This window comes from Ursus maritimus, unplaced genomic scaffold (genome assembly GCF_017311325.1).
Source record: "Ursus maritimus isolate PB19 unplaced genomic scaffold, ASM1731132v1 scaffold_3, whole genome shotgun sequence".
Taxonomy (NCBI): Eukaryota; Metazoa; Chordata; class Mammalia; order Carnivora; family Ursidae; genus Ursus; species Ursus maritimus.
In genome coordinates this window covers 90379438-90407047 of record NW_024425563.1, presented here as the reverse complement: position 1 = coordinate 90407047, position 27610 = coordinate 90379438, and the positions used below count along the sequence as shown (strand labels likewise).

At 36.7% G+C, this 27610-nt stretch overlaps 1 protein-coding gene across 2 annotated transcripts in view; it reads right to left on the bottom strand.

The window, feature by feature from the left end:
- CDK13 (cyclin dependent kinase 13) overlaps positions 1–27610 on the bottom strand; it is a 118889-nt gene that overhangs the window by 5257 nt on the left and 86022 nt on the right. For both annotated transcript variants that reach the window (XM_040644421.1, XM_008703610.2), the window contains exons 8-12: positions 17674–17775; positions 17500–17577; positions 8393–8509; positions 7692–7823; positions 1313–1518 (exon numbers count right to left, since the gene is read on the bottom strand). In XM_040644421.1, the coding sequence (XP_040500355.1) occupies positions 1313–1518; positions 7692–7823; positions 8393–8509; positions 17500–17577; positions 17674–17775 (635 nt within the window). The remainder of the gene's footprint in view (positions 1–1312; positions 1519–7691; positions 7824–8392; positions 8510–17499; positions 17578–17673; positions 17776–27610) is intronic.

Below are 27610 nucleotides of genomic sequence, written 5' to 3'. Positions count from 1 at the left end.
AGCTTCTCTGAGTCACTTGTAACAACAAGGCCCGAGGCTATGTGCTACTATGTAAGTTCAGTGATAATACACCGATAAGCAATTTCTATAAGCGTAACAGGCAAGTAGAAGAGAAGCTCCAAGAAGATGAAAGACTGGTGATTAACGCTATCCTTTTATTTTCTCTCTTGATGTAACTTGAGATACTTTTTATTACTTCTTAGTTATTTTTAGGTTAACTCGAAACAGACTTTTTCAAATTCTTGTGACCCGCGGCCATTAATAAATAAGGAGCCAAGCTTGTTTGCTGCACGCTAAGAGCCACTTTCCCTCATTTTCCAGTTCATGTCTCTATCAGCAGAGGTATTCTGTAACTATGCCGAATCCTCTACAGAAAGGGAATTTTCTTATTTTAAGACCCCTGATGATGATGAAAATGGAGCAGAGAGGATTCATTCCTATTTCACAAAACCAGAACTCTCACTTCTTAACAGTGACAGTTAAAAAAAGGAGAGGGGGGAACAAAAAATAAAATGAAACTCTGACCAACAAATAACAATTGGTTTGGTTTGTAAAGTAACCTGCATCAGCGCTTTAATGTGGTCTGACCAAGGTCAAGTATGAGCTTGCAGATTACATGGGGAAGCATTAAAGGTAATCTTTCTCAAGCTTTCTCAGCTAATCTACTCTATATTTATACTCAACCACCAAAAGTTGAATCTGATCAGTAGATCTGTTTGAATCAACCAACTGATCTTTGAAAGAAAATGACAGAATGAGTTTAATAACACTTCCGACAACACTGAAAAGGTTTTGTTCTCATGAAGAAGCCGACTCTTGTAACAGATTGAGTCAGAGGAAGAAATCTGTTTTCCCCCAGATATCCTTCTTTATCATACTTCAAGTCTTCTCTGGCACAACAGAAGATTCCAATCTTTGAGATTCTATAATATAATGGGAAGTATATTAAGAGTGACCTGAGGACATTTTACAAACAGTACTGAAGAGCTTCTATTAGAATTTCGGCCGTTTCCCTGTATCTTTCTACTAACTCCTGTACTAGGGGAGGAAGGAGAGAGAAACCTGACACGCACTAAGCATATGTGACCTGACGCTTGCTCCGCAAGTTCATCTTACCTCAAGCCCGCCTCACACTGCGGTGCCAGAAGCAGTGAGGCGTCAGCACTGGCACAAGCCATTAACAGGGAAATGTCAAGTTCGGCGAATAAATCTTCATGTTTTAGCCACAAATGCTTTAACATTAGAGCAATATAATCCCCGTGAGGCACAAAACAAGGGAAGAAAATCAACCCACGCGTGAAGCATTACTGACCAGGTGCTACGTTCGAGTTGCCCTGAGGTTTCAGCTGTGAAGACGGCAGCACACCCTGCGGTGTGCTGGTCCTGCTGTCATCTAAGCCGAGAGACAAGTCCTTTCTGGGGGCTTTAATTGCGGACACGTCATCAGTCATGCCCATCTGCTTCTGTCTTCTTCGCTTTTTACTCCACAGCTCATGACAATCTTGCCATAAAGGAAGGCTGGAAAAAAAGCATCAAATTGTGTGTCAACGTTACTTCTTAACCACACCCCAAAACTGTTACTATTTACTACAGAGCACCAAAGCTGACCCCCAACGCCCCTGCCAGTTGCTCCTGAAGACTTGAGACACATGCTGTGTGAGCTCCTCAATAAAAATCATCCTTGATGCCCCCCTCCTTCAGGGCTTCACCTTTACAGCCGGACTATTTTTCCATGACTTCTGAAGAATCAGTAACTAATCATTTAGTAAAACTATGAACAAAGAACACAGGTTCATAAAAGTATGTTACTATCATCCTTGGTGCAATCTTTTAAAGCCAGTTCTTCTCACAGTACACCATACAATAGGACATGGGAAAAAAGGCAAAAAAAGATGCCATTTGCAGAAAATGGAAACAGGATTAAAAAATAGTAAAAGCTAGGAGATAATGTCTGTGAAAAACTTTCTGGTCAAAACTCCTTACTTTTTTAATACCCTCTTATTTACTTCCATAATCAAGTGCTCTAAAATTAAACTATGCTACAGAGAAGTTTCAAAAAATAGGTAATCCAGGCTCATGACTACCCATCAACAGAGTTCTGAAATAACTCGCAACTATCAAAATTACCCACGATTCTGAAACAATTCTGCCTTAACGTGATTTCATAAAAATGACAACACTGCAGAGTAACTTTTGCTTAAAGGAAGACCTAAATGTTTGATTTATAAATGTTTTCTTCTTATCCTAATAAAAATTCCAATGGGAAGTTACTATTATATCTATTTTAAAGATGAGAAAATTGAGGCTTGGAAAGGTTAATAAACTTGCCCAGAATAACTACAAGTGCCCTGAAGCGGCCCCAGCCTGGTGACAGATCTGCCGTCTTCAACCTGGAGATGTTTCCTTAGGGATGCTTCCCAAGGGGGTACACCTGAGACCGTTTTAAAAGAATTCACATCTATGTCCTCTTTGCTGAAATCGATCTCTGAGAAAGGCCTGCACAGCAAGTTCGTTCACACCTCCTCTTTCGCAGTTACTCGCACCTCATGTTATAAAGTAAAGGCATATGCAACAATATGGTCGAATCTTAGCAATATAATATTAAGTAAAAAAAGTCATTCCCAAAAGATTACAAACAGCATGACACCCTTTTATAAAATTAAAAACTAAAAATTTTAAATATAACTTTTTATGAGTACATATAGATGGCAACAAAAGTATATACAAAAGAAAACAGGGATGATGGTTACCTCAGGTGGAGGGAGGCAAAGGGATAGGTCGTAGGGCAGGGGGTGGGGAGAGGGTATGATATGACTAACGTAGGTTATTTTCAAGGTTCTAGCTTTTATTTGGTAGGTTCATGGCTGCTTATTAACATCATTTAAAATAACTAATTAAGTAACTAAAAGAAAAAAAAAAGAGAGCCATGCATGGACCAATGATGAGTGACACAAGGATTATGATTAAACCAAGTCTATGCACCTGAGGTCCAGAAACAAAACAAAGGCATACCTCTCAGCCATCTTACTATGGTGCATTGCCTCAGCGTGTAAAAACCTCCTGGAGTAACAAACAAAGGTACAATTTGAAATATTGATACTGGGAAGCTTTAAGGCATCATAAACCCGCCAAAGACTTTCCTTTCTGTGTGTGCGCGTGTGTATGTGTCGTAAGACGTGTGGCCTTAGCCCCGGGGGGGATACTCTGAATTCAGACTCACTGCAGGACTGCAGTTAGGGGAACTGCGGTGACTTCTTCTCCCCTGATGCTCTTGCAGGGGAGCCCCGTGAGAGGCAAGCAAAGAAATCCACTTGTTAGTGGATTTTGTTAGGGCTTTTGTTCCCTCCCACAATTTTAAGCTAAGAGATTCCTCTATGGATTATCTCAACACTCATCTCTAGGACAGATAAACATTACCCAACAAATAGCTGAAACGTACAGGTTAGTGATGCTGACTCTGGATACACCAGTAATGTTTTCCAGCGTGACCCAATGTTTAGCTGCTTTTCTGATGGTTCAAATACTGGCTCAGCCACTTACTTACTGTGTCTCATTAGGCAAGTAACTTGACCTCTGTGCCTCAGTTTCCTTATCTTTAAAAATGAGATTAGCAATACAATCTAGCTTATGGGGTAGAGGTAATATATGTTTAACATATATGTAAGTGCTGGACGGTGCCTCTCACAGAGCAGGCACTACATTCATGTTTGATACCATTTATCATCATTCAACACGACAGTTTAAAATTACTTTTATCAAATCACATCATGAAATATTTATTCCAATTACAGTTGATCACATTTTATCTTATAAGTTGTTCAGTGCTTTTCACTGGCTATATAAGAAAAAATAAAATTATAGGCTAGCTGTCACTCTAATTCACTTTTTAGCAATATAAGCTTTCTTTTCATTAAATACATCAGAAAAATTTGACACCACATCTAATACAATTAACGTAGTTGTTTTGGTTTTTTGTTTTAATACCTCATTCTCATTTGATTATTCTGAAAAAAATGATCACAAGAGTTTAACACATACACATAGTTCCCAATGGAATACCATACACCAATGCTTTTCTTCATAGTCCTCGCCTCATAATTTATCATTTTAACTACCCATTATATATTACAAACTATGTCTTTATATAACTTTTAATTTCTATATTAAATCAACAGCATTATAACTTCACCTGACTGCTTCAGTGATGTATCCCTAATTTATTACTGGATTACAGCCTGTTCACCAAAATGTGCATTAACATCCTTATTTTTAATAGAGAAATGCAGTCAGGTGTGTTCTGATAAAACTTAAGTGAATTTAGGTGATGTGTTTGACAATATGGACACAGTTTCCAATTAGGTTACGTGACAGACATTTCCCATTAATTATATGGGATGTATCTGCAGTTTCAAGGTTTTCACAAAAACATGTAATAAAAAAAACAATCTAACATATGGACTGGCAAAGTTGTACTGACATTACATGTTGACTTCCTAAACTTTTCTAAGTATAATGGATGAAACAAGTACTAATAAAAGAAAAAGTACCAAGTATAAGAAGTCATTTAGGGGCACCTGGATGGCTCAGTTGGTTAAGCGACCAACTCCTGATTTAGGCTCAAGTCATCATCTCAGGACTGTGAGATCGAGCCCTGTGTCAGGCTCCGCGCAGGGTGTGGAGCCTGCTTCACATTCTCTCTCTCCAGGACGCCTGGGAGGCTCAGTCAGTTAAACGGCTGCCTTTGGCTCAGGTCATGATCCCGGGGTCCTAGGATCTCTCTCTCTCAAATAAATAAAAAGCTTAAAATTAAGAAAAAAATTTCTCTCTCCCTCTTCCTCTCCTCAGCCCCCTGTCCCTGCCCCTGGTTTGTATGCCCTCCTCTAAAAAAACAAACAAAACAAACAAAAACAAGAAGTCCTTTAATAAGTATTGGTTAATCTTCTTTAGCTTTTTTCCTCAAATTATTAATTACTGGATTAAAAAAAATCTTTTCAAGTCACGTGGTTTCCAATTCGTTACTATCAAGAAAATTAAAAGAGAAAAGTTGACACCTGAAAGGTCATTAAAATAATTTCTGATGACACATCATCACCACGGGATTTTTGCACATAATGTGGAAGGAGTGCAAAGAACTCAGACATAAAACTATGACAAAAGTCCATCCATTCGCAAAGGCTTATTTACAAGGGTACTTATAAAAAAAGAAAATTACAATTAATGTGGGACTTTCTCACTCTAGAATAAGGAGTTATTAACTGACAGATATTAAAATTACCTGGGTGGTTGCATTTCCAACCAAATTTACTACTATATATATTTTTTATTTTTTAATTTTTTAATTTTTTAAGTAGTCTCCACACCCAGCATGGTGCCCAACACAGGGCTTGAATTCATGACCCAGAGATCAAGACCTGAGCTGAGCTAAGATCAAGAGTTGGACACTTAACTGACTGAGCCACCTGGGCACCCCTTCCTTTCCTTTTTTGAAAAAAAAAATTTAATTGAATTCTAGTTGACATACAACATTATATTAGTTTCAGGGGTATGACATAGTGATTCAATAATTTTCTTGCCTTTTTAAAACTTAAATACATACTAGTAATATTTGCAAAGACCATTTGATCAAAAAGAAAAAAAGCTTTGTATTTTCTAAGTGACTCTTGGTGAATATCAAAATCCTAAGATATTTTGATCCCACTGGATATATTTACAAGAGTGATGTAACTACCCCATTTAAAAGTGTCAACACTTACCAGACACTGAAATTTACATCTTTTGCAACTATTTCAACCCTTGATTTAAAAAAGTTTAAATGTCAGTTAAAAATGTGCTCGATATAGCTTTTATTGGAATTCTTTCATGTGGACCACTTAAACCAAGAGATAACCTAGTATTACCAATAATGGGAGAAAAATAACCTTATATTTCTCTTGATAGGATAAAGCAGGAAGCACACCTCACTACCTAAGAAGTATTCTTGACACACACACAAAATGTTATACTAATTCTGATCACAAGAAGGCAATTAAAGCTAGACTGTAGAATGTTCTACAAAATAGCTAGCTTGAACTCTTCAAATATGTCAATGTCATAAAAGCCCTACCCAAAGAGTAATTAAAGACTGAAGAGACATTGCAACTAAATGAAATGTGTGAGTGTTGAATGATTTCTTCATCCAAGACAAAAAAAAAAACAAAAACCAAAAAAACCAGACTATAAAGGAAATTACTGGGACAACTGGAGAAATCTGAATATGGACTGTCTACTAGATGCTGCAATGTTAAATTTCTTATGCTTTATAATGGTACTGCAGTTATGAAGCCCTCGTTCTTATAGATACACAGCAAATTATTCATAAATGTTGTGTCACTCCCACAATATAATATTCAAATATTTCAGGGAAAAAAAGCTTATATATAGTGATAAAGCAGATGTTAATAACTACTGAATCTAGGTGAAGGATATACGAATGCTCATTGTACTGTTCTTCCTATTTTTCTGTAGAGGTGAAATGTTTCCAAAAAATTGAAAAGAATTCTTCGAAGGGGTACTAGAGTCAAAGTTTCAAGACTGCTGATGAGGAAAAAAAACCCAAAACAACAAAAAACCCCACCATGGAACAATTAATTCAACAGTGAATGATGCAGATCCTTCAACATATCAGATGACAGATCCTTTGTCTTTCAAACCATCCCAAATGGCAATTCATATATAGTTCAATAAAAACTTAATAAAGCTGAATATGAAGGTCTTAGAAATATAATAAGCCCAATCTAAGTGATAAGTGGAAGAGCCAGGATTTGAACTCCAAAGCCCATTTTTGTTCATTCACAATATGCTAATTTTATTACATGGAAACATTTTATTATAGAAATAGGCTTGCTTTTACAATGCTCATAATTTTTTAGGTTACAAAGGAAATCCCTACAAAGTTTCTAGATCCTATCAAAAAGAACCAAATGGACTGCTTTGTCCCCTCCCTCCCCCCCAAATCAATCCTAGAGAAATTATAGGAGCCACAAGGGAATGAAGGATCAAGAACCCAGCTAGTCTGACTCCCAAATTCTATACATTTTCTGAGTCATACAATAAATCCATTCTATACTGGCTTTTGTTACTAATGCTCTTTTATCCAATGATAAGGATTTTCTATTGGACAGTCTGCCAAGGAGTACTTCAGAACTGCTCTTTTCTTACAGAACTAACTTAACTTGCTGGGTCCACCCTTCACTAGATTTGTATTCTTGGGCAAGTTTCTTAACCTCTTTGAGCCTGCTTCCTCCTCTGCAGAACGTGACAATAATAATACCCACCTGATAGGATGTAATACAGGAAAGATGCTTAGCATAGCACTCAAATTTTTAACTATAGCAACTAGTAGCAGTATAAACACTAGTATTGGCAGAAGTAGTCCTAGAATAGTACTAGCAGCAGGAATATTTTCCTAGGGTTGAAATCTATTAATAAAATTAGAAAGAGGAAGGCTGCTTTTACTAATCCTATGGTTAGCTGAACGTGACGCAAGGTTCTGCATCCTAGATGTGCAAACTATGTGTATTACTACTATCCTATTTCTTTTGATTTAGGCTATTTCTTTTGACTTAACTAATCATGGACTAGCTTCTGATCATTTTATAAAGATGCTAATAAAACTGTCCAGATGGGAGCTGACATAATAAAAAGCCACTTACTCTGGTGGAGGCATTTTTGAGGGCTCCACGTCCCGGAGGAACTCGCACTGGAGAGCCTGTTCTGCAGTGCAGCGCTTACTAGGGTCCAAGGCGAGCATGTAATCAAATAAGTCTAGCGCGGCCGCAGGAATACTGGCGTGAGAGGATGACAAGAGTCATACGTGGTCTTTGACACAAGCTTAATGCTTCTGTAAGTTACTAACGTTTTATAACATGTTTGCACTACTTTATTCCAATAAATCCCAAATTTTCCTTTGAAGAAATAGTCATTTTTACATAATCTTTACCTATTAGTCTAAATCTTTGAAATTTGGCCAACAATAGTGTATTTTCTTACTCTGTTGGAAATTAGCGATTATAACATCAATTAAGAGCCGAACAGTAGTTTCCCCTAAAACAAAATAAAAACCTGAGCTCAAATAACACAAAAGTTGCTTCATTAAAATTTGAAATGGCATTCAACTTCGGTCATGTAAGCTCCAAATGAAACACGCAGCCCTAAATCAATGATACCGTAATGACCATGAAATGGTAACTTGCATGTAGCAAAGGGAAATTCAAAATTAAAGGACATAGAAGAATTGTGATAGGTCTACCTTGGGTCAGTAGAGGACAGAGTGACATTTAGAATTCTCAAGAAATAACTAAAAAAAAGAAAAAAATTTCAATGCGATATGGACACTTAAGCATCCCCTTCTTACAAAACAAATTCTTCTCTTAACTTTCGACGATATTGCTTCTTTGGTTTCATGGTGTTGAAATATGGTAGTTTGATTACATCAGGCCACACTGCAGGACAGGGACTCCCACATATACGGCTAAACAACACACAAAAAGAGGTATATCAATATAAACTCCACAGAAAAAAATCACGCAGACAACTGCTATATAAAATATCACCTCATTCTTCAACACAGAAAAGTTGGAGTCTTCATACAATATATACAAAGTTTCATTAAATATTTTAGCATCCCAACTTAATTACTTGTTTTAAGAAACCAATTTTCTTCCAGCGGATATTTCGAACACTCCAAACATTCCAATTCCTAAAAAGAAAACCTTCATATTTGCAAAATCAAGTTTTAAAACACAGGTAACATTCCAAATATGCCGACCATATCTTGAATCAAGATAAAAAATTTTATGCCAATAAATTAAGGAACCAGAGTTTAGTTTTATGTCTTTCTCTGGTCTTACAGGTATACCTGTCATTACATCTCCTCATGAATATGATGAAGTTTGTGAGAACAGCGAAAACGAATTTCCTACACCCAGGAAGGGACCTATATTGTCATGTCTGCTGCTACATTCCATCAACAGGAGGACCCTCAAAGTAACATTCTTGAAACACAGAAGTTCTTCAGCTTAAGTAGTGCCACTGATTCCAAGGTATATATAAATTTTAACTGCTTTACTCTCTGCTTACCTGTAGCTTGAAAACCCTATTTTTGTACTAACGAGTAAGTCCTTGTTACAGTAATTTGCAGAAGAAAGGCTATAACAGAGGTAACTCCAGCTGGTAAACATTTAAAAACTCATTTGGTAATATGCAGGAGAAAAATTTGTTAAATATGCTTAACTTGCATATACTGAATCTCAAAAATACATGTACATTGAACATAAAATCCCCAGCTGACCTTCACATGTGAAGAAGAAATGTCCATGCATCACCGGTTAAAAAAAGAAATGTTCTGTACATAATAAATAGAAATGCATGCACCAATGCGTATAAACAAGGGATGACTAACGTTGTCAGCCATCCTTTAGCTGAACTGTAGAATGCTATCTCAGAAACACATATATTTACATAAGACAACTTCTCATGTTTTTTAAGCTATGTCACTGAAATGTACTTTTTGGTTTCAATACAGTTTAGAATTTTTGGAAACACAAGCTTCTAAAAAGGTAGTAAGAGCCTATTCTTTGTACACTGCCAGTCTCCTCTTCCTCGCAACTGGATTTTTACAACCTCCTCAAAAATGCAGTGCCTCCCTTAGGAAACAAGGCTGAGCCCGGGAGGATGGTTCTACGTCTGGTCTCAAACTGCCTTCCTAGTCTCATTCCCCAGTTCATCTCTCCCCACGAACCAACTGAACTCTTCTGTGTCTGTGATCATATCCTCTCTTCCTAGATTCTAACTAGCGGAGAATCTTTTTCATTTCTCAAGATTCAGATCAAAAGTCATCTATTCAGTGCGGTCTTCTGTATCCCCATGACCACTCGGAAGGGTCACTCTGCGTTCTACTTGCTTCTTCTGATACTCTTTCATATTTCATGTCACTTTGTATCTTAGTTTACCTGCTTGTTTCACTTACTAAATTAATAGTTTAGGAAACGTGTCTCTCACTTTTGTGTACTTCCCCAAGTAAGTATATCAATATACTTATCCAGGCAGACTGATGTGTTCTTACAGAGGTAGGAAGTATACTGAAATTTTTAAAAATGAAGGATACTTTCAACTGCAGAAATACAAGAACAGGTACTCAAGTTATGGAAGAGGCACAGAATTTTGGGTACAGCTCCAGGGATAAGTACACCACGGACAGGTGGAAGGGAAGTAAGAGAAATGTTGCTGGCAAAGAGAAGTGCATAAACAGAGGCACGAAAGTAGTCAAGTACAGACATGCGGGAGGAAGATGAAGGAAACAGTTGGAATTTAGGGCTCAGGGAAGTTTAGCTGAGAGCACAGACAGGAGCCACACAGTGTTTTAAAAGGCAATATGCCTAACTGTAATGAAGACAGACTTTGAAAACAAACTTTAAAACTGAATCCTGTCTGTGACACTGGTCAAACCGCATTGCTGAAGAATGTTTCTTCTTTTGTAAAAGAGAGATTCATTTTACTTTGGAGCCGTGAAATTAAATGAGCTGGCATCTGGCCCTTTAATAAAAGTAAGTTTCATTGCCTCTTAGCTCAAGAGTTTCAATTATTTTACTCTGTGTGTTGTGGGAAGATAGCTGAGTAGTTATCTAGCTGGTAGCAGCACACAGGATGGCACAGACCTACTGAGGCAGGGAAAGTTACTAGAAACGAGGAAGCAGACAGGACAGCAATTGACGGTAACGGCGTATTAGCAAAAACTAGCCCGATGGCCAGCCAGTTATCTCAAAATCACTTACTGAAGAGGTCTTGAGATGCATCATACACTAAATCGTCAAATATCTGAGGTCTACTTTGGGAATCTATTCTGATCTATGTACTCTGGGATCAATACCATATGGTCCACTTTTTATTTTTTACAAGGCCAACAGGACAAAGCCTTCTAACTACTCTCCTCAGAATTTTCCTACGGATGAACTGTAGAATCAATACTGTCACACTCCAAAAGTAAGAGAATCTGTTCAGATTCAACTGCTGCTCTGAATTTATAGATTAATTTAGAAAGGACTGGTATCTTCAGAAGGCTTAATACTTCTATCCCAGAAATATCCAATTTTTATATTTCCTTCAGTTTTATATTTACGTTTCTTCAATTAGATCTTATATATTATCAGCTATATTTTTTGTTTTGAAGGTATTCTTATTCCTATTGTATTGCCCAAGCAGTAAACAGGGAAGTTCCGTTAAAGAGAACATTTTACATATGATATACAAAGTTTTAGATAGCCAACTGAGATCCTATGGCTCCTACTATAGTTTTAATAGTTGTTTCTTTGAGCCTTCCCAGGTTTACAATCTTATCACCTATAATCAGAATTCTCTGTTTTTTTCAAACATGCATACCTCTTTATCATGATATGGTATGGTATGTGGCAATTTCTAAACAATGTTACAATGATAATGATGTCACACAACATTGGGTAGTTTCGTTTGGTTTCTGACTTTAATGGGTGTACTCTCATTGTTTACAACTGGGAGGGATTATGACTTTTGGTTTGAGAAAAACAAAACATAATAAAGATAATCAGAGACACACATACAAATTCACACATTTATCCTGTTAAGCATTAATTTGTTACTTTTTACTATGGGTTTTATTTTTGTGGCTTTTAAATTTTTAAAGGATACTTTAGTTTTGTTAGTTTCATTTTTAGAAACTATTATAATCATCATCTGCATTTTTCCCCCTGGGTAACTAATGGCATGAATCATATTAAGAGCTTTCCTAATACTCATCCTTACATTCAATAGAGGAGCACTTCCTGGTCCCAGTAGTACTGTCACTTTAGTGTAATGCTGTATTCTACCCGTTCATTTAGACGTTTTGCATCAGTATTCCTATGTGAGACTGGTATACAGGAGCAGTTCTCAGAAATGGGGTTCACAGACTCTTCAGGGGTCTGGTAAGTGAAAGGTGTTACTAAGACATTATTTGCCTTTTTCAATGTGCTGATTTTTGCACTGATGGTACAAAGCCAGTAGTGAGGAGAACGACCGGCACCTTAGCATGATTCAAGGCAGTGGCACCAAACTATCACTACTATACCATCTCCGGGGTGGGGGTGGGGGTAGGGGAGAGACACACCAGCCATTTCACTTAAGAATGTACTTGTTGAAGCAGTAAAAACCGTTAGTTATTAAACCCTAACACTATTTAGAAGAGTATACATCTGCTTTATATTCTCAGTGATGAAACAGAAAATACTCCATAAAGCACTTTTGCTACTCAAGAAATTCTGATAGTTATCTTGAGAAGCGCTTTGTGCAATTACTGAGCTGCTAGCTGAAGCAGCTGCGTTTTTTTCATGGACGGTCATTTTTATCTATATGAACAAGTAACACGGTGGCCATTCAGACTTGGGTATCTGCCAGACATTTTCTCACATGCGAACAAAGTCAGCTTGTTACTTCAAGGAAGACGACTGAAGTATTTATTTTCAATTATAAAATATCCAAGTTTTCAGGAGAAAATGAGAATAGTAGAAAGCTTATATCTATGGCCATGGATTTGACAGCTTCACGATAAATACCTATAGGCTTTTCTGATGAGATTAGTGGTGATAACCAATATCATATAATGAAATGTTACATTTAGAAGATCTGCTAAAATAGGTGATCCACTACTTTCCATATTACCAATGTTACAAAATCACAGATCCAGAGTGCAAGACAGACTAATGGATTTTAATATATTAGAATATAAAACATCCCTTCATGTTTTCAGACTATACATTATGACTAACCTATTAAAAAATTACCACTTATTTAGTGTAGTTTCAAACAAGAAAATGCACAATTATCTGAAAGACTACTGAAAACAGTGTATCACAGAGAGGAGAATCCAGATGTTACTTTATTAAGCCAGACATTAAAAGAGACGTAAAAATGTAAAACAGTGCTACTTATTTCACCAACATTTATTTCAGTTTGGAAAATACAGACATTGTATAATGAAACAATGTTAACATATTGTTTTAAAATAGATATTTTTACTTTCTCAGTTTTAATTTGTAGTACAATAAGTATCAACAGATACAACTAGCATAAACAAAGCTCCTGGGATCTTTCATAATTTTTAAGGGTGTAGAGAAATTCTTTGAGCAAAAAGAAGTAATTTATAGGATTTTTTATGCTATTGATCAATGAAGATATACATGCTTCGTTTTTTAAAATGTGGGAGCCTCCTTTCCTTACCTATATTCTAGAACAATCAAAGTCTAAGCCTTTAAAGTTCTAAAAATCTCACCCGTGTGACCATCTAGGCCTTAGGCTTTGTGTGTAGGGTGGGGGAGGGGTGGAGGTTGGACAGAAGCAGAGTTCTTTTCATTCCAATCTACTTCTAATTTTTTTTCCATGATTCTGTTTTTTTATTTCATAAGCAATGTACACTGTGTGATCTAAAGGTTCTTTCTGGCTGCTAGAAGGCTTAGGGTTAAAAGTGTGACTCTTATGTTTAAAAACATTTTTTGCCCTCATTCATCCCGTTTTCTCATCACCTGTTTTTCACTTTCTTTAGCCATCTCTTTTAAGGCCACACTATTTCTATCAAAAAACTTCATATAATTTGCCTTACTGGAACGAGGCTAAGTACAAATAACTTGACCACTGCTGTGAGAAAATTTTTAAGACAGTTCTGATTAGTATTCTCACCTTTCATTAGTTCATACATATTTTTGTACAATGCAGACTAAAACTCATTATTCCTGAGACTTTAGATTGGGGATATATTCCAGCATTACTGTCAGTAAAGTGAGGGGAAGAAGTATGTAGGAAACTTACATTTATTTAACTCTTATAACCTTAAACATATGATTAGTCCTGTTTTACTTGTGAAGAAACAAGCTGAGAGCGTTGTGGAACTTACCCTAAGTGCCAAGAGCAGGAAGTAGCTGAGCTGGCATTAGAACCCAGGTCTGTAAGATTCCAAAGCCCACCCTTTCAATTAATACACTCTGCTGCCTCCTTCCTAACAGGGAGACAACTGTTTCTTTTGTCAGAAACTTACTTTTTTCTTCATCTTTTAAAAATACTTAATGCCACAGAATCAAAATTGCAGCACCTTTTTATAGTATTATAAATATTTGCTATTTTACCAACAAAACAAAAACATTCTGAAATTTATAAACTGGAATGTAAAATAGCCCTCTTCACAGCTCTCTCACAAATGCACGCTCACATAACAATTCCAGACTCTTTTTTGATATATTCGTTTTACCTAAATGGAATCAAACCAAACACAGCCTTTTGTAAAGTGGCTCATCATGAAACGATGTTGCTTTTCTATGTCAACATCTCCAGATCTACCATTTCCTTTTTAATACCTATACAGTATGTCACCAAGTGGATGGATTGAGCTTTCTTTCTTTCTTTTCCTATATGGTTCACTAACCGACTTCACATGTTCATAAAATAATCCAAGTACACTCATGCCTCAGGATCTTTATTACTTTGCTGTTCCCTCACTTCATTCAGATCCCTGATCAGATGATACCTTCTGGGAGAAACTTTCCTAGACTCTCTCTAGAACACTGCTTCCTATCATTTTCTATCCCCTTACCCTTATCGCCACATGATATATTTTATTAATTTGTTTGTTTTGTCTTCTCTCTCCCAATTAGAAACTAGAAAAAGTTGTGTGATAGTTACTAGGCACTGAGGATACAACCCCCCACTGTTCACTGTATCCTCAGTGCCTCGGAACTGGCACACAACCAGAAGCCAATCGATACTTGCTCAATTAATCCCCCCTGACTTGAAATGACTTCTGTATTATATTCGGAGGTCCATATATACTTGCTTTATTTCTGGACTTCCCATATAAATCCACCAATTCATCTACGTATCTTGTGCTAAACTGGTTTTAGTTGCTATGATTTTAACATACGATATGCCAAATTTTCCTTCTTTTTAAGAATTTGTCTGGTTATTTTAATGTTTATCTGGAGGGAGAACGTCTTTTGAAATTTGAATTAGGACATAACGATTAGTACAGGTTGAACTGCCACCTTTAAAAAAGTTAAGGCTTCCAACCAGAAACAAGATATGCCGTTCCCAATAGTGATTTTAACATGTGCTTTACGATTTTCAGTGAGATATTATAGTCTTCAATATTCCTGGGGTATATATGGTGGTGCTTTTGTTGAAGGCATCTTTTCCCTCACATACATTTCTAACTGGGTATTATTGGTACATATTTTTAAGAAGCTATTTCTTTTAAGTATATATGTATTTGTATGTTATATTAGGATATTGTGTGCATAGATGTATACACACAAATATACACACACACACATTTTCTCAACACTTGTCATTTTATCAGACTCTTCTTTAACTTAAGGTGTTTCAGGTAATTCCCTTGCACGCTACCTGTATAGATGTATGCAATGCTCTCATATATACAAATTATGCTACTGCCTTCATCCTGCCACTCTTTATTCTTCTTACTGGGTCACTTACCAGTTAACTGGTTAGTATTTCTAAAACACTCTTAAAATAATGATACTAGAAGACACTTTGTATCATTCTTGCCTTATATCTTCTAGTACTTCACCACTAATTATTATTCTGGCTATTAGTCTAAAATACGTATTTTCATCATGTTAAAGAAATATACTTTTACACTTAGTTTGTATTCTAGCAAAAGCTTATTCAACACCTACCAAGATAAACAAATTACTTTATTTCCAAAGTGATGAATTATAATAACAGATGTCCTAAAACGGAAATATTCTTGTAGTCTTGTAGTCCTACTTGACTCAGCAAGTTGATTTTTAATGAAAAGCTAGATATAATTGGCTAATCTTTTCTTTAGAATTTTTGGATTGATATTCTGTAGAAATTTTTCAGGATGTTTTGTCAATTACTGAACGTGTGTGTCATACAAACCTAAAAAGCTCCAGGAAGTCTTATTTCCTACATCGTGTAGAGAATTAGTTAAAACTTTAGCTACAATGGTAAAACTGTCTAAATTCAAATCTCGATTTTGCCACTTGCTAGTTATATGACCCTGGACAAATTCTTCACTCTCTACGTTTCCATTTTCTTAACTATAAAAAGAAGACAGAAGGTTGTATGAAGCTTAACTGAGACTAATTCGGGTGAAATTCTTATAAATGCTTGCATCATGTATAAAGTACATAAAAGTTAACTTATCATTAATAGAAGCCCCAGTATCCAAAGAATCAGGACAAATGCTTTGTTAACTGAAAAAATGGGTTAAGAGGGAATCATTAAAAAAAAAAATAAAGAAACACAGATACATAATTTAAACATTTTATTATAACTGAAAAATTTTAAATGTACATTTATTCTCCAATATTCTGACACAGGGCAAGGCCTCTCTTTGAACAGAGCATTCGTTGAATGGAACTCTGTGTTAGCTTTCTTGAACAAACCACATTATCAAGGATTTAAAGCAATCTGAGTACTAAATTCTTCTAAATTTTTATGACTTACCTTTCTAACTTAAAGTAACTTGCCTCCCACCCAGTTAATTTGATAGCAACTTTGTTAAGTCTTTGCAAAGCACTGCATCTGTGCATATTTAAAGGACACATATATAATAATAAAAAGTTGGTATACAAAATTGGAAACAACTACCTGTCAGTCATCATGCTTCAATTGCTAGGATAAATACATAGTCTTGCTACAGAGTAGTAGCCTACTAGCTGCAAACACTCAGCCTGCCATGTTATCAAGCTACTGTTACTTACAGAGGGACTGGAGAGCATCAATTAATCCAATAAGTGTGTTGAAGGGAAGGTTCATAGTATACTGGTATCTGTGCCTCATACCAGTATGTTTCCTAAAAGTTCTCATCCATATTTTGAGACACACACAAAGCTTAGAAGTTGCAAATTGACATTATTATATATGAAAGCCAAAGCTCTTTTTTTAAAAAATAAAAGAATTATTTTAAAATATTACATGAAAAGAAAGGTGATTAGCATGTATGTCCTTATGACCTAGGCCCTACAATAGGCTCCAAATAATGAAGACTGATGCCTGTGGGTACATACACATGTTTCCGTGTATAAACAGGCACATACAAACATGTACGCATAAGTGTATATAAAACAGAGCATTTCTTTACAGTACTCCAAAATATTAATTCTTCCATCCTGCCATACTAAAAAAAAGTTATGTACCATTTATTCTCTCCTTCCTCATATTTATTTACTCTTTCTTCCTGGTCTTATTTTTTGCCCCCCCCCCTTCATTTAATTTCAAAAAAGATCTAGGGACCGCAAGATCCTTAATTTTACTAGAACAATTATCAAAGTACCCACATTCTAGTTTCTCCTCCATTCAGCAATCATTAGCCTTCAAGAAAACCATGCTGTTCTCCTAAAAACACAAACCTCAAAGACTTAAAATTTTCTATGAAGTACTATACTCCCCCAACAAATATTACAATAATGAGCTTACCTTATTAATTCTAGCTGTGCAAGTTCTTGATTTGCTTGAAATATAGGTTTTTTGGTGAAGAGTTCACCAAGGATACATCTAGTGGAAAAAATATCCATCATTACCAAATGATACGATATTACTTCATGACCAAAAGTTTTAAGTAAATTAAACCAGTAAGTAAGCCTATCTTACCCACAGCTCCACACATCAATAGCAGGTGTGTATCTTTCTTCTCCCAACAGCAGTTCAGGGGGACGGTACCACAAAGTGATGACCTTGTTAGTATACGGCCGGCTAAAAAACACAGAAAGCTCTCTTTAGAGTTAGTAACTGTTAGAACATGATTGCAACCCCACTTTAGTATGCAAATACAAAGTGCATAAATGTAGACTATAGTAGTTGAGGTCTAGTCTGCAAAGAACCACTGGCAATTGGTATGATACTTTATCAGATGATTCTTTTGTCACCTTCTAAAAGATAGAATATATACAAACTGCTACCTCTGTATTTGCCAGTGGGGCTTAGAACCAGGGGACCAAACAGGCTGTAGGGAATTGAGATATTTCTCTAAAAAGGCTTGCATGCAGACTCACTCATGCCAGGGATGAGCACAAAGCAGCTGTCTGAAAAGCCACCAGACTGCAGTGAGGACGATTCATTTGCTGATCTTAAACCATCCACAAGAGGGGCAGGGGCCTGTTGGGACTCTGTCCCGGGACAAAGGCGCTGCCAGGTGCCACTGCTGCACTCTCCTTCTACTCCGACAGCACCGGTGGTGCACTCCACCACTGCACTCTCCTGTGGCCCCACTAAAGCTGGCAGGTGCACCCCAGCCCTGCACTCTCCCACAGCTGCACTGAAGCTTTTGGTCACACACACTCCACCTGGGAGATGCTCCCTGATCATCTGGCTCTGGTGGCCCAGGGGGCCTGCATTCCCATCCCAGGAATGGCAGGTTACCATACCCAGGGCACTACACAGACTGAAACATACTCCCAGTCTTTCTGTGAAGAAGGCCTATTTACTTGTCCTATAGCTTCAGCCTAGGGGACAGACTTGTTTGCCACACATCTAAAGTCTACAGAGATGCTCTCAGGGAATGTAGGGCAGGGGACACCATCTTTGTGCTCTCCATTGACCCTCATTACAACTCACTGGTACATCCCAGAAAAGAGCTTTTTACTCATCTTAGGCTCTGACTTTTCCAATTGTAGCCCAAGGGATATCTCCAGATCACCTGGTCTGCAGGCCAGAGGATTTACAACTGTGGTCCCATATGACTACATACACTTGCATACATTAAAAGCTGCTGCCTGAGGTTCTGGCTTCCCAATCAACCTGACTCCAGGTGCTGAACGAGATCCCTGCCTTTGCAATACTAACTGGTCCTGGAACACCCTCAATAGTTGGTTCCTATCAAATATAAATCAGACTGCTTAGACAAACACAAAGGTTTGAGAAACAGAAGAGCTAGGGCAAGGGTGAAAGATAAAGATCATCTCCTACACAAGGCCACTCCTTCAAGACTAGAAGAGGTAGCTGTTTTCCCTAAACATAGAAATAACACACAGTCAAGCAAAATGAGGAAACAGAAAAAAATGTTCCAAACAAAAGAATAAGATAAAACCTCAGAAGAAAAAAACTTAATGAAACAGATAACTGATTTACCTGATAGAGTGAAAATAATGGTCATAAAGATGTTCACCGAACTTGGGAGAAAAATCAATGAACACAGTGAGAACTTAAACAAATAGACGGAAAATACAAGAAAGTACCAAAGAGAAGTCACAAAGCTGAATTCAGAAGACATTAACTGATCTGTGGGGTGGGGGGGAGGGGGGAAGAAAAGAAACTAAACTAGAGGGATTCAACAGCAGACTAGATTAAGCAGGAGGGAAGCGCAGTGATCTAGAAGACAGAGCAGTGAAAAAAAATTTAAAGTGAAAATAGCTTAAGGAACCTATGAAACAACATCAAGCAGAGTGACATCCACATTATATGGGTACCAGAAGGAGAAGAGAGAGACAAATGGGAAGAAATTTTCTTTGGAGAAACAGTGGCTGCAAACTTCCCTAATGTGGGGAAACAGACATCCAGATCCAGGAAGCCCAAAAGATCCTATAAAAATGAACTCCAAAAGATCCACACCAAGACACAGTAAAAATAAAATGTCAAAAGTAGAAGATAAAGAGATAATCTAAAAAGAGGCAAGAGGAAAACAACATTTACATACAAGGGACCCGCTGCCCGCCCCCAGGCCTGCGTAAGACTTTCAGCAGATTTTTCAGCAGAAAGTGCACGATATATTCAAAGTGCTGAAAGAAAAAAAACTTACAACCAAAAATACTCTACCCGGTAAGGTTATCATTCAGAATTAAAGGAGAGATAAAGAGTTTTCCAGACAAGTAAAAGCTAAAGAAGTTCATCACTAAACTGGCTTTACAAGAAATGTTAAAGGGAATTCTTTAAGCTGCAAAGAAAAAAAGTACACTAATTAGTAACAAGAAAACGTGCAAGTATAAATCTCACTGGTAAAGACAGAGTAAAGGCAGTGGATTAAATCACATAATGCTACTATAAAGGTTAAAAGACATAATTAGTAAAAAGAACTGTAATTACAATAATCAGTTGAGGGATATACAAAGAAAAAAGATGTAAAATGTGACATCAAAAACATAAAATGTGGGGGCACTAAAAATGTAGAGTTCTAGAATGCATTCAAACTTAAGTTGCTATTAGGGCACCTGGGTGGCTCAGTCAGCTGAGCGTCCAACTCTTGGTTTCAGCTCAGGTCATGATCTCAGGGTCCGGGGATGGAGCCCAGCATCGGGCTCCACACTCAGCCCAGAGTTTGCTTGAGATTCTCTCTCCCTCTGTCCCTCTCCCTGCTTGAATATGTGCTATTTCCAAAAAAAATAAAACTTAAAAAAAAAAAACTTAAAATGCTATCAACTTAAAATGGACTGTTATATATATATAGGCTGTTATGTGTGAGCCTCATGGTAACCATAAAGCAAACATCTCTAGGAGATACACAAAGATATTAAGAAGGGAATCTAAGCATAACACTAAAGAAAGCCACCTAACCACGAAGGAAGAGAGCAAGAAGGGAAGAAAGGAACTACAAAACAGCCACAAAACAATGAACAAAATGGCAATAAGTACAGACTTATCAATAACTACTTTAATGTAAACAGGCTAAATTCTCCCACCAAAAGACACAGAGTGGCTCAATGAATAAAACAAACAAACAAAAAAACAAATAAGACCCATCTATTTGCAACCTACAAGAGACTTGCTTCAGATGTAAGAACACACATAGCCTGAGAGAGATGGTAAAAGATGTTTCACACAAACGGAAACCAAAAGAAAGCAGGGGCAGCTTTACTTATATCAGACAAAATAAATTTTAAAACCAAGACTATAATAAGAAACAAAGAAGAGGGATGCCTAGGTGGCTCAGTCGGTTAAGCATCTGCCTTTGGCTCAGGTCATGATCCTGGGGTCCTGGGATTGAGCCCTACATAGGGCTCCTTGCTCAGAGGAAGTCTGCTTCTCCCTCTCCCCCGCCCCACCCCAGTCATGCATGTGCTCTCTCAAATAAATAAAATCTTAAAAAGAGAGAGAGAGACAAAGAAGACCTTTACATAATGATAAAGGGGTCAATCCAACAAGAGGATATAACATTTCTAAATGCTTATGCACTCAAGGTAGGAGCACCTAGATAATGTAAATATTAACAGACCTAATGGGAGAAATGGACAGCAACACTATAATACAAGGGACTTAATACCCCACTTACACCAATGGACAGATCATGTGGACAAAAAAATCAATAAGGCAACATCAGCTTTAAAAAACCAATCAGACCTGATGGTTTATAAAGACATATATAGAACACTCCATCCAAAATCAGCATTCTTCTCAAGTGCATATGAGCACTCTCCAAGATAAATCATGTTAGGCCAAAAAACAGTTCTCAATAAATTTGAGAAGACTGAAATCACATTAAGCATCTTTTTCAATCACAATGGTATGCAACTAGAAATGAACGGGAAAAAACTAGAAAAAAAGATCACAAATACGTGGAGATTAAACTTTATGCTACTGAACAACCAATGGGTCAATGAGGAAATCAAAGGAGAAATAAGTAAATACCTCAAAACAAATGAAGATGGAAAATGCAACTTAGCAAAATCTATGGGATGCAGCAAAAGCAGTTCTAAGAGGGAAGTTCAAAGTGACAGAGGCTTACCTCAAAAAAACAAAAATTCAGATAAACAATCTAACTTTACACCTAAAGGAACTAGAAAAAGAAGAACAAGCAAAACCCAAAAGTAGGAGGAGGAAGGAAATAACAAAGATCAGAGCAGAAATAAATAAATTAGAGACCAGTAAGACAACAGAAAAGATCAAGGACACCATGAGCTGGTTCTCTGAAAAACAAACAAAACTGACAAACCTTTAACTATACTCAACATGAAAAAAAAAGGGAAAGTGCTCAAATAAAAATTCCTAGAAACACATAATCTTCCAGGACTGAATCATGAAGAAAAATAAAATCTGAACAGGCCAATTACTAGTAAGGAGACTGAACCAGTAACGAAAAACCTCCCAACAAACAAAGTCCAGGACCAGACAGCTTCACTGATGAATTCTACCAAACACTGAAAGATTTAATACCTATCCTTCCCAAACTCTTCCAAAAATTGATGAAAACACTTCCAAACTCATTTTATAAGGACAGCATTACCCTGATAACAAAACCAAAGATATCACAAAAAAACAAAATCACAGGCCAGTATCCCTGATGAATACAGATAAAAATCCTTGACAATGATGCCCACTCTATCCACTCTCATTTGTCATAGTATTGAAAATCCTAGCCAGAGCAATTAGGCAATAAAAAAATAAAAAGGCACTAAAACTGAAAAAGAATAATTAAACTCACTATTTGTGGATGACATGATTTTATAAATAGAAAACCCTGAAGACTTCACCAAAATACTGTTAAAGGTAATAAACAAATTCTGTAAAATTTCAGGATACGAAATCAACCATACAAAAATCTGCTGCATTTCTATACACTAACAATAAAGCATGAGAAAGAGAAATTAAGAAACCAATCCCATTTAATTGCATCAAAAAGAATAAAACACCTAGAAGTTTAACCAAGAAGATTAAAGACCTGTACGCTGAAAACCATAAAGACACTGATGAACAAAACCAAAATCACAAATAAATGGAAAGATGTTCCACGCTCATGGATCAGAAAAATAAGTATTGTTAAAATGTCTATACTACCCAGAGCAATCTATTGATTCAATGCAATTCCTATCAAAGTCCCAATGGCATTTTTCACAAAAATAATACAAAATCTCCCAAAATTTGTATGGAACCAAAAAAGACTCCAAATAGCCAAAGCAATCTTAAGAAGAAGAAAGGTGGAGGCATCACACTCCCTGATTTCAAACAAATTTACAAAGCTATAGTAATCAAAAACAGTACAGTATTGGAATAAAAACTGACACACTGGTCAATGGAACTGAATAGAGAGCCCAGATATACACCCACGCATATATGGTCAAGTAATTTATGACAAAGGAGGCAAGAATATACATTGGGGAGGCACGCTTGGGTGGCTCAGTGGGTTAAGCATCTGCCTTCGGCTCAGGTCATGATCCCTGGGTCCTGCGATTGAGTCCCACATCAGGCTCCTTGCTCAGCGGGGAGCCTGCTTCTCCCTCTGCCTGCTGCTCCCACTGCTTGTGCTCTCTTTGACAAATAAATAAAATCTTAAAAAAAAAAAGAAAAGAATATATATTGGGGAAAGGACAATCTCTTAAATATCAATGGTGCTGGGAAAACTGAACAGCCACATGCAAAAGAATAAAACTGGACCACTATTTTATGTCATACACAAAAATTAACTCAAAATGGATTAAAGACTCGAATGTCTACACCTGAAACTATAAAACTTCTAGAAGAAAAGCGAGGCAACAAGCTCCCTGACATCAAGTCTTGGTGTTCTTTTTTTTCTTTTTGAATCTGACCCCAAAAGCAAAGGCAACAAAGGCAAAAATAAACAAGTTGGGACTACATCAAACTAAAAAGCTCCTGCATAGCATAGGAAACCATCAACAAAATGAAAAGGCAACCTACTGAATGGAAGAATATTTGCAAATCATGTATCTTCTAAGGGGTTAATATCCAAAATATATAAAGAAGTCATACTACCAAATAGCAAAACAACCCCAAAAGCTGATTACAATGTATGCATAGGATCCAAAGAGACATTTTTCCAAAGATTCATACACATGGCCAACAGCACATAAGATGCTCAACTTCACTAATCATGAGGGAAATGCAAAACCACAATGAGAGATCACTTCATACCTGTTAGAATGGCTGTTATCAAAAAAAAACAAGAAATCATAAGGATTGCCAAGGATGTGAAGAAGGAACGCTTGTGCACTGTTGGTGGGAATGTAAACTGGTATAGCCATTATGGAAAACAGTAAGGAGGATCCTCAAAAAATTAAAAATGGAAATCCCATATGACCCAGCAATCCCACTTCTGTGTATTTATCCAAAGAAAACGGAAACACTACTGGAAATACTAATCTGCACCTCCATGTTCACTGCAACACTATTTACAATACTCAAGATATGAGACAACCTAAGTGTTCACTGATGGATGAATGGATAAAAAAGATGTGGTACACATAGTACCTTATCCATAAGGGATACAATCCAAAATGCCCAGTGGATGTCTGAAACCACAAATAGTACTGAATCCTATATATATTATGTTTTTTGCTAATCCATACATAACTATAATAAAGCCTACTTCATCAATTAGACAATAAGAGATTAGCAACAATAGAACATTTATAACATACAGTAATGAAACTTGTGAATATGGTCTCTCTCCCTCAAAATATCTTATTGTACTATATTCATCCTTCTTGTGATGATGTAAGATAATAAAATGCCTATGTGATGAGATGAAGTGAGGTGAATGATGTAGGCACTGTGATGTAACGTTAGGCTACTACTGACTACTATCATCAGAAGGATCATCTGGTTCTGGACTAATCATCTGGGTTAATCACAGTAATCTGCATCTGTGGAACACAAAACCCAGACAGGGAGACTACGTATATACAATGGAATACTATTCAGCCATAAAAGAGAATGAAATCTTGTCATTTGTGACAACATGCAGGGAACCATGAAGGTATTATACTAATTGAAGTAAGTGGACAGAAAAAGACAAATACCATATGATCTCATTTACAGATGAAATCTAAAAATCAAACAAATAATAAAAACTCATGGACATAAAGAACAGAATGGTGTCTGCAGGAAGGAGGTGGAGGAAAATGGTTGAAAGGGGGTCAGGAGGCACAGACCTCCCATCGTGAAATGAACAGGTCATAGGGATGTGGTGTGTGGAATGGTGACTACAGTCAATGGTATTGCAGTACATACTTAAAGGTTGCCAGGAGAGTGGATCTTGAAAGTTCTCGTCTCAAGAATAAAAGAGAAATTTTTCTTTTGTAACTTTTTATAGTGACAAATGATGACTAGACTTATTGTGGTCATTTCACAGTGTATACAACTGTCAAATCATTACATTCTGGGACTAATATGTGTTTTTTTACAGATTTTATTTAAAATCTTTATTTTGGGGCACCTGGGTGGCTCAGTCAGTTAAGCATCTGCTTGTGGCTCAGGTCATGATCCTGGGATCCTGGGATGGAACCCTACATCTGGCTCCCTGCTCAGCAGGGAGCCTGCCTCTCCCGCTCCTCCCTACTGTGTTCTCTCTCTATTGCTATTCCTGTCTCTCTTTCAAATAAATAAAATCTTTAAAAATAAATAAAATAAAATCTTTATTTTAAAGATAATTAATTTATTTGAGGGGGGCTGGGAGAAGCAGAGCAGCAGAGCAGTGCAGACTGTGCTGAGTGCAGAGCCCAACATGGGACTCAACCTGATGACTCTGAGATCACGACCATCAAGAGTCAGACGCTCAACCGACTGAGCCACCCAGGCGCCCCACTAATAGTGTTGTATGTCAGTTATATCTTGATTTTAAAAAGTTCACCTGTTTATGCCTTAACTCCTTTTAAATTTGAAATCCCCTCCTTATTTTTCTCATTCAAGCCTATACCTCCTTCAATACATAGTGAAAGACCAACCTCCATAAACTCTATTATCAATGGATTTATTTTCACATTATTTTTTATATCATACTTAACACTATATTCTATTTTATGTTTTCTATCTTCCCCAGAAGACAAAAAACCTCAGGTACCATTCTTTATTATGAACCCCACACACAAAGCCAAGAACGATGAGCATAGGACAGACACTAATGCATATGGCCTTGTAAGTTTAGTTGACATACATGAATTAGCTGGGTGGGAGAACAAAGTTTGTGAAAATTATAAAGACCAGTTTTCAAAAACATTTCAAGGATCTATAAGCATATGAAACCTATGGTCTTGTTAACTCAAGTGTAACTGGAAACCTATGGTCTCAAGAAAATGTTTAAATTAATATAAATCTATCTGTAAACAGTTAATACTTTATCTTTTTATGTTTAAGTGTTTTTAAATATATTTTAAAAAATAAAAGTTGAATTATGTAGAAAAGTCACACAAATTAAAGTTATTAAATTTTATTGAAAAGAATATTTAAATAAAAGATTTTATATACTATGTATCAAGTTCTAGGCAACATTTAGAACACAGTCATCTTTAGCAGCTAAAATTAAGACTAGCTTAATTTTTTAACTCTTTTATCAAACCCAGAAGTGAAAATATTTAGTATATTATAAAAAATGGTTAAACACAAAACTAGATGAAATGTACTTTTAAGTATATGGCAAAAATATTTCACGTATACCAATTAATGGCTTTTTCAAATATTTCCAAATTCTGAGTTTCTGTCAGAAGAACTAGGTAAAGACAGAGAAAAAACATTCAACTGTAAAATCTGACATAGAAAGCTCGATTTTATTTATTTTTTTTAAAGATCTACTTATTTGACAGAGAGCCCGCGAGAGCGCACGCACAAGCACAGGAAGCAGCAGGTGGAGGCAGACGGAGAAGCAGGCTTTCCGCTGAGCTGGGAGCCCAATGGGGGGCTCGATCCCAGGACTTTGGGATCATAACCTGAGCTGAAGGCAGATGCTCAGCAGACTGAGCCACCCAGGCACCCAGAAAGTTCAATTTTAAAACATGAATATCTCAAAGCTGGGGAAATTCTTTCATTTGTAAAGTGAATAAAATATTCAGACAGATATGTAGTTTTTATTTAAAAAAGTACCATCACTGAATTTTCATTGAATTTTTCTTTACATTCAATGACATATCAATAGAGATCAATGACTATCTGCTCAATGACAGATCTCAACATTCTGTCCTTAGATAATCCCAGGAACTCAAAAGACTGGGGTGGATGAGGAGAGGTGAGAAACAGTTATGGTCTTCCCTACCTTTATCCCCAACAAACAAAAGCACCATCTTAAGGGTGTGTCCCCAGGCTGGCAGCCTGGCTCAGCCTCCCATCTGGTCTAAATAGATAAAAGGCAAAAAGCAAATGCTCAGAGCAAGATCCTAGGCCGTTGAGGTACTTGGGAGGTTCTGGATAATTAAAATAGACAAACCAGAATTACTAACTTTCTTAAAGACCCTTTTAAGAAATAAAAAGAATTACATAAAAGGAAATTCCTAAACTGCTCTAAAATGCTTCATTTTTTCAACATATATAATAGTCTATACTTCTTTTAGACTATAACTTATATTTTTGAGAAAAACATGGAGAGCTTTCAGCTAACAAAATTCATCATATGCACAAATGCCATGTTTCCCCTCACAATCTACTGCAGAAACACCTACCAAACCTACAAAACAAATCTGGGATCTGTTTTTAACACCTACGCAGAAGTAAAAAATCTTCTGTCATCCTTGATTCCTCTTTCCTTCAAATCTCACATCTGATCTATCAACAACTTCTGTCATTTCTACATCCAAACAGATACTAAATCCAACAATTTTCCATAAGTTCAAAAAAGTGTAAGCCAAGATTATCTTTTAGTCTGAGCCATCATTATCTC